Genomic DNA, 8,063 nt, shown 5'->3' on the forward strand with positions numbered 1-8,063 from the left:
TGCCTCTCTTCCCATCCACCTGGGTGGCTGGGTACAAATAACAATCACCAAAATGAATCATATTCCATCGCTGCATGGTTTTGTGAATAGTTAATTTTTATATTGATTGAACAAACGCATACTTTTACAATACGTGTGTACTATATTTGTTTCTTCATAATGTCTTCATTAAACTGCTTTTATTATTATTATTATTATTATTATGAAAACCATTGTATTTGCTTTATGCGGTGACCTTCGTGACAAGGATCCACCAAATNTCTTTTTTTTTCTTTCTGTAATCACAAAAATCCAGATACAATTATAACCCCATTTCCCACTATTATTTAACAATTTCTTGTGAAAGAAATTTTAAAAATTAATAAAAATTTATAACTATAAATCATCATGATCTTTAAGATTCAAAGAAAAATGATCACAATAATGATATATATGGTGCACTATTTTTCATGCAGTTTCTGTGCAACTTGATCAATTACATCATTTATAAGTTCTAAGATAGCTAGATCTAGATGTACGTTTGCACCATCTTCCACTTGTATTTTTCTTTTTGGCAACTTTCATGCTTGCTTAAGGATAATAAAAAGGAAAAGTATAGGAAAATATCGAGAATATTAAACCATGTGAATAATTGATAAAATTAATATTTATATGAATCAACGGCCTTAGAAAATATTTGTAGTTTACTATGTTGTGTGTCCTAAAATCCACTTAATTACTACCACAACATTGCACCACCGGGGTGTCTCGCTTGGTTAATAGATGGATTTTAAAAATAAAGAATAATAAGAAAGCCGGTCTTATGTTTGGTAAATTGTGAAGACATTGATCTTTTTACCGTGTTCGTCAACATAGAATAATGTTGATGATCGAGTGTGTGCGGTCATAATTCAAAGAACATATGGCGGTGATCTTGCTGGAAAAAGAAAATGGTAAATTATATGATAAAAATGTAAGATTTCTCAAAGAAAATATGTAAATAGTTTGATGTGATATGGCTTTTTTGTTGTCGCACGAGAAAGAAGAAAAATGGTAACTTGATAATTTAAAAAAAAAAAAGATGAAGTATATTTTTTGTTTTTGAAGTTTGATAAAAGTTTTAAAAATATCTTTAAGTTTTATTTTGTTTTAATTTTGTTCTAAAAATTTTCGATTTGCATCAAATATACCCCTGACGGCTAATTTTTCAAAAAATTTAAAATTAATTCAACAACAATTTCATAAGAACAACCCTCAATATAAGCAAATCAAGCATAATTTTCATGTATTATTGTTAGTTTTGTCTTAAAATTTTTTGAAAATTTAGCCGTCAAGGATAAATTTGATGCAAATAAAAAATTTTTGGAATAAAACTGAAACAAAATAAAATTTAGAGGTATTTTTAAAATTTTTGCCAAACTTTAAGGATAAAAAATATACTTTATCAAAAAAAAAGAGATAAAAAGGAGTAATTTTATATAATTTGAAATTGTTTATGACGAAGCACTATTAAAATTCAATATTCTAGTTGGTTTATTGAAGACAAAACCTTCTTTTATAATAATATATAGAGTATATACCCATTTTGGTCCTCAAAGAATTTTAGACTGGACACTTTAGTCTCCAACTAAAATTAATTACTCGATTGGTCCCTAACAATTGATTCCGTCAGTCACTTAGGTTCTTTACTCAGTTAACTCTAACAGAGGACAAAATAGTCCCTGACAACTCTAACAGGGGACAAAATGGTCCCAGATCTCTTCTGTTCGGAAACGACACTGTTCTCTCTCAATTTTCATCATATCTCGTATAACACTAGCAGTCTAACACTGTAACTTCAAACTGCACAATGCACGCTCTATAAATTTAATGTTCACAAGAAAAAAAATCCTCAACTTGTTCTTAACCAATTCATACTCAGGAAATTAATGTCTATGTCTCTCAACTAGTTATCGTCTTCGATAGATTGCATGAATCTAGACAGCAAGTTTGATTTGTTAAGACCTGTCGTCGTCGTTGCCATCTCCCTCCTCCTCTGTCCTATCATCTCCATGACCACATTGTCCACCACTCCGATCGCTTCCTTCAGCTTCTTCTCCGAACCAATGTTCAGTAATCGCTTCAGTTTCCATATGAGTAGCAACGGCGACGTTGCTCGTTGTACTGATAGCTTGGATGCGAGGTCGAAACTGTCTGCCAACTTGGACTCTGGAAAAGAAGGAATGAAACACTCGGTGTCTATTTCAAATGAGAATTTGCATATGATGTTGAAGGAGAATCTTCTTATGATGTCCTAATGTCCAACAATCTATATTGCTTGCCGGAGAGTAGAGAAAGGCGTGCCCTTGGAGTATTTGTGGAACTTGGTCTTGAGGATGTCGTGAACGTGTCGGGGTTGGAGGTGATGTTATCGAAGACGTGGAAGTAGATGCTTTTGGTGGGTGTAGTGCAGAGGAGGTGGATGTACCAGTTACAAAGATTTAGGAAGTGTATGGTCCATGACATGTTGAGGTAGGTGCGACATGTCTGACAATTACACCATGGCTTAATCTTGGAGGTAAAGAGGAGGAAGGAAAAGATGAAAAAGAAAACTGTGAAGGTGAAGAAGGAGAGTATGAATATTAGAGTTATGCGAGATATGATACAAATTGGGGAGAAACAGTGTCGTTTTCGAATAAAGGAGTCAGTGATCATTTTGTCCCTTGTTAGAGTTGTCAGGGACCATTTTGTCCCCCGTTAGAGTTAACGGAGTAAAGAACTTAAGTGACCGACGAAATTAATTGTTAGGGACCAATCAAGTAATTAATTTTAGTTGGGAACTAAAGTGTCCAATCTAAAATTCTTTGAGGACCAAAATGGGTATATACTCTAATATATAAGAAAAAAGAAAATGATAATTCTATTTTTTTTTAACAAATTCATACAAACAAACAATCTAATAATAATGATGAAAAGTGGTAAAATCAAGAATCTGATGGCATGATTATTTTCCAAGAAAAAAAGAGCCACCAACATTTATTAGGACACAAAAAGCATACCTATTTCAGCATAAGGAGGAGCAATCTGGCATGAACCAACAGGCATCAATGTCTTCTGCCTTAAGCTTCTCAAATCAGGTTCATAAACCCAAAACTCACCCAATGGATCAGGCAACAACAAATCATCACACCTGAAAATCTCAATCATGGGCTCACAAGGCCCAATGAACACAACATAAACTTGTTCATAAGAATCCAATTTCTTCATCCAACCACTCTCCACAGCCAAATTAGCCACTACCAAATTAACATGCAACCTAAACACATCTCTAACCCCTCCCTTTTTTGTTCTGTTCCCACATGGAACTCTTGCAACCACCACATTGATGTCTCTATAATCTTCCCAAGTTGGCATTGGCATGTCATGGCATTTCGGCTTGCTGTTTATCTCGTCCTCGTCGATCCACACCGGAAAAAGATCCTTCCATGTCAAGCTTCCGTCGACGTGGTCAAAGTCAACGGATACCACTTTCTCCACTTGTGGATGAAGTGAAGTTAATTCTTGATAAAGGGTAGTTTCCACACTTTTGTTAATGTTAACAAGGCCTATGTTAATGCTATTGCTTCTACCAATGGAATTTTCTATGATATCAAACCAAGGAGGCTTTAAATTTGTTTTCTCCACCAACTTGATTCTGTTTGTGAGATTAGGAACACTATTTGGCTTCTCAAAAGGAATGATGAGTGGGATGATTATGAACAAAAGCAAGAGAATAACAAAAGTTTTTTGCTTTGAAGACAAAAGAAAATGGGAGGAAGAAGAGTACTTAGAACCCATTTTCTCTCTTATTTTTTTTGTTTTTATTTTTTGTGCAGTTATGGCGTTATGCACTAAGCTGTGAATAATTGGTGTAATATTTATAGGAAAAGTCTAGAGGGCCAGCAACTTTGTTAAATTCTGGTCAGCATGTAACCAGCAAAAAAAGTGAGCCATTGGATGAAATCTCATACCAATCTCACACCATTAAAACCATCATTGATGGCTATTTGATGGCTACAAATCACAAAAGTTACTGGCCCTCTAGCATTCCTCATATTTATATGTTCATAAGGTTGTGCAATTTAATGTTGCATGAAACTTTTTGCTGACGACAAACTTATTGAATAAGAAATATTCTTGGTAAAATGTACAAAACCAATCTTAGCACAACTTGTGACACATAACCTTTCTTTTGAGTTTTGACAATATACATTTTCTTTTCCATATTTATATTCCTATTAAACCATAATTGGCAGATGCAAGATATCTTTCTAAACTTTTTCAAGGGACCAACTTAAATAAATTTGAAATACTTATACTATTGGAAATATTATTATTTTGTTTGCAGGAAGGAGAAAGGTTGTAGACACTGACGGCAAAATATTAGTGTGATATTTTTCAGTGAATGATGGTTTGTGTCTAACTAATCAATAGATAGGGTATCTTGAAGGATGTGAACTGCTTATGGAAAATTATCCCTTGCCAAGTCAGTGATGAAGAAGCATGATATATAATATAATATATTACAATATAATATATGACATGAATTTAGCTCACTTAATTAAGTTTCTTTTAAAAAAATAATTTAAACAATAAATAATTATATTAAAAATAGCTTATAAATAAGTTATTTTGTGTTTGGATTTTTAGTTCTAAAAGTGCTTATTTTATAAAAATGTGATAAAAAATAGTATTATTATGAGAGAAGTAATTTTTTTAACTTCTTTATAAGTTCCTAAATAGCTTCTTAGAAAGCTGCAATTTGATTTTGAAAATTGCACCAGACATTAATACTACTACTTTTTATAAGTCAAAATCTCAAAAAAGTTACTTTTGAAACTTTTCAAATGGGCCCTTAGTCTATTTGATCTGTGATTTTTTTTTTATTTTTAAACATGGTAGATGTACAAGGATGATCTTGAACGGGTTGAAGAGATGGATTGAGAACTCGTTGGTCTCGACGGATGACGTGATCGGACCTCTGGAGCGGCGGAGGTGGTATCTGCAAAGACACTCCAATGCCCAAGTTAGAGAATTATTGAGGTAGGATTTTAGTGTTAAGGTAGGTTGGATCGTACTTGGGAGAGCAACTAAGCTCTCTTTTTATATATGGCATAAGTTATTTTTTCTGGGGATAAAGTGGGTCCCGTTGCACCAGATTCTAGACGAGTTAGTTGGGATCTCGGATGGCTCTGGGTGGGCCGGTTCGTGAGGGACCCAAGGAGACTTGGGAGTCCAAGTCTGTAACAGTTACCTCCAGGGCGCAAGGGCTCGGAGGCTGAGGTCTTGACGCTGATGTTTTGAACTTCTCTTGTCTTCATGAGGTGGCGAGATCGGTGGATTATTGAGTGGGCAAATGGGCTTCATATCTGTTTGTTACACTTCTTTGGTGAAGTGACCGTTTAGCAGTTTTCATGATGGCGTCAAATTCACGAAATGAGAGTGACAGGTGTTTTTCCATATTTGTCCTTCCTCTTTTATTTTCTTGTCTCATATATATTTGCGAGGGGTTCTCTTTTGAATTTTTCAGACTTTTCTCCTTTTTTCGCATTTTTTCTGTTCTATATTTCATGCACTTCTTATGCTCCATTTCTGCATATTTTTGCGGTCAGCGTGGGCTTTGTGTTTTGTGCCTCTTTGTGCATTTGTATTTCTGTGAAAGGTACGCCGCTTTCTGTCCCATTACTTAGTTTGACCGGTAGTTTATTTTATGTTTTGCCCTTCTGTATTTCTTCTATACTGTGTTAGTGGGTAGGGGGTGCCACTATTTTTGACACATAGAATTTAGTAGTTGTTGTGAGATTAACATAGGCTAAGATTTATATATGCTCTGTATTTTTGGGTAGTGGGCTGACAGTAGTACCCCCTTTGGCTGTAGGTATGGTGTGACGGAGGACAGTTCAGGAGAACTCGAGCCTAATTTTTTCGGCCAGGGGTGTACCCGATCGTTATCATGGGGTGACTTCCGATGTGTCGGGTACACCCTCTTGGTTGCGCGAGGACGATCATAAAAAATTTCGGGTCGAGGGGGACATATGTGGTGGTGGCGAGGCGGAGCAACAGTACGAGCTCGTGCTTGCCGATGAGAACGAGAAGGTGTGCTATTTGAACTTGCACTCTTCTCGAGTTTCTGATTGGATGTGGGCGTATGAGCCTTTATTCACAAAGTTAGGGCTTCGGTTTCCCTTCTCTGATTTAGCCATGGCCCTTCTACACCATATTTTTGCAGCACCACCCCAGTTGCATCCGAACAGTTGGGCGGCCATCCGAACCTTCAAATTGGTGTGTGAATTTTTGAAGGTTTCAGCTCGGGTTGAGGTTTTTCTATTTTTCTTTCTCTGTACCATTCTGCAAAAGGAGGGGAAGCATCGAAAGGGCTATATCTTCTTCCGGGCTTAGCCGAATCGTCGGATCTTTGACTTGTTCGAGGATTCATTCCATGGTTTTAGGCAGAGTATTTCAAGGTTCTCCTCATCCGAGGTCATCACCTGTTTTGATTGACCCAAGAGGGCGAGCGCTGGATTGTCACTTATTGAAATTTTAGGGTGGGGGCTTCCTATCTGACTAGGGTGACTTATGAAGGTTTGTCTCCCGAGGTGGGTAGATCTTAGCGATATTATGGGAGGATCTCGTTTTGGTTGACCCAGGAGTGGGCGCCGAATTGATGTTTTGTTGGCAATTTTCAGGGATAAGTTATTGAATCCTAGCGTTATTATGGGGGGATCCCGAGGTGGGTAGATCTTATGTGGATAGGTCTCCCCCGTTTTGAGTTTTTGAGTTTGTAGTTTTGTTGCTTGTATTTTCGGGTTTATAACTTGTAATTTTTGCTTTGTTTTTGTAGTTGAAATGGCTGGCGAGCAGACAACATTGGTGAGGTTGAAGATCTCTTTTCTTCGTGATTCAGAAGGCGGGGAGACAGGGCCTCGCTGTCGACTCCTCTGGTTTTTTCACAATTGGACTCATAAATAGTGTCTTAGGAGGTGGTTACTGCTGGGGCCACCAGTGCCGATGCCGAAGTTGTGGAGATCCCTAACCCTCAGTCCAATAAGAAGCAGAAGGGGCCGGTCGAGGAGAATAGCAGTGAGAATTTTGAAGAGGAGGTGGGTGTTACCTCCGTGATGGATAAGGATTTTGATGCTATGGCCTTTATTGATCAACATCTATTACCAAGTACCGAGGAGTTCTTCCATGATTGTGACCTTGTAGGCCAAGCTAAGTTCGTGTATCGGGCCCTTCTCCGCTTTGCCGTAATTGTGCGGAAGGCAGAGCCGAAGCTATCTCAAGTGTTCCTTCTGGTTGGTAAGTTTCACCATTCTCAGGCGGAGGTCGGCAAATTGAAGAAGAAGCTGGAGGACATTGCGGCTTCTCGACAGAAGGTTGTGAAGGATTTAGAGGAGTCCGGCTCAGAGATTCTACTTCTTTTTGAACGAGACACTGAGCTTGTTTCCCAGCTAGCTCGACCTCAAAAGTAGGCTGTTGATGCTAAGATAGAGGCGTCTTCCACTAGTTCCAAGGTGGAGTCTCTGAAGATTGAGATCGCCCATCCGAAGAAGGATAAAGAAAGCCTACTCACCGATGCCAAGGAAGCTATTTCGGCAACCAAGGAGGCTTTGAAAGCTCAAGTCCAGGTGTTGGCTCCTGACGTGGATGTGTCGATGATGGGGGCCTTCTGGACCGTGAAGGGTGGTCAGATTGTGAAATTTGAATGATTTGTTAGTGCTTTGTAGAAAAAAGAAGTATTTTACTAAGTTTGTAAGCCATTTATTCGACATATATCTTTGTTGTTAGGGTCTTTTAGTGCTGTTGTGAAGAATTTGGGCTTCGTGGTAAGCCGTTTTTTTGATTAATTTGTTTTATTATTTTAGATATCCATTTTTTGTTGGCCTCAGGGGTGATTGGTACCCAAGGATAGTTGCTTTTATTTTTTTTGACTTTCCATTTTATAGTTTTTGGATTTCACTTGTTGGAAGTAATACGGATAAATATATAAAGAAATGGGAAAATTTTATTAAAAGTTTTAAGAGAATGTGGGCCTCGTTAAAACCTCCTCGAAACTTGGTGTAGGA

The 8,063-nt window shown here is 37.4% G+C and overlaps 1 protein-coding gene across 1 annotated transcript in view; it reads right to left on the bottom strand.

The window, feature by feature from the left end:
* The window catches only part of LOC107615514 (putative UDP-glucuronate:xylan alpha-glucuronosyltransferase 4), a 6,686-nt gene extending 2,787 nt beyond the window's left edge, over positions 1-3,899 (bottom strand). The window contains exon 1 of the mRNA XM_016317572.2: positions 3,018-3,899. Within this exon, the coding sequence (XP_016173058.1) occupies positions 3,018-3,795 (778 nt within the window). The 5' untranslated portion in view covers positions 3,796-3,899. The remainder of the gene's footprint in view (positions 1-3,017) is intronic.

This window comes from Arachis ipaensis, chromosome B09, assembly GCF_000816755.2.
Source record: "Arachis ipaensis cultivar K30076 chromosome B09, Araip1.1, whole genome shotgun sequence".
Taxonomy (NCBI): domain Eukaryota; kingdom Viridiplantae; phylum Streptophyta; class Magnoliopsida; order Fabales; family Fabaceae; genus Arachis; species Arachis ipaensis.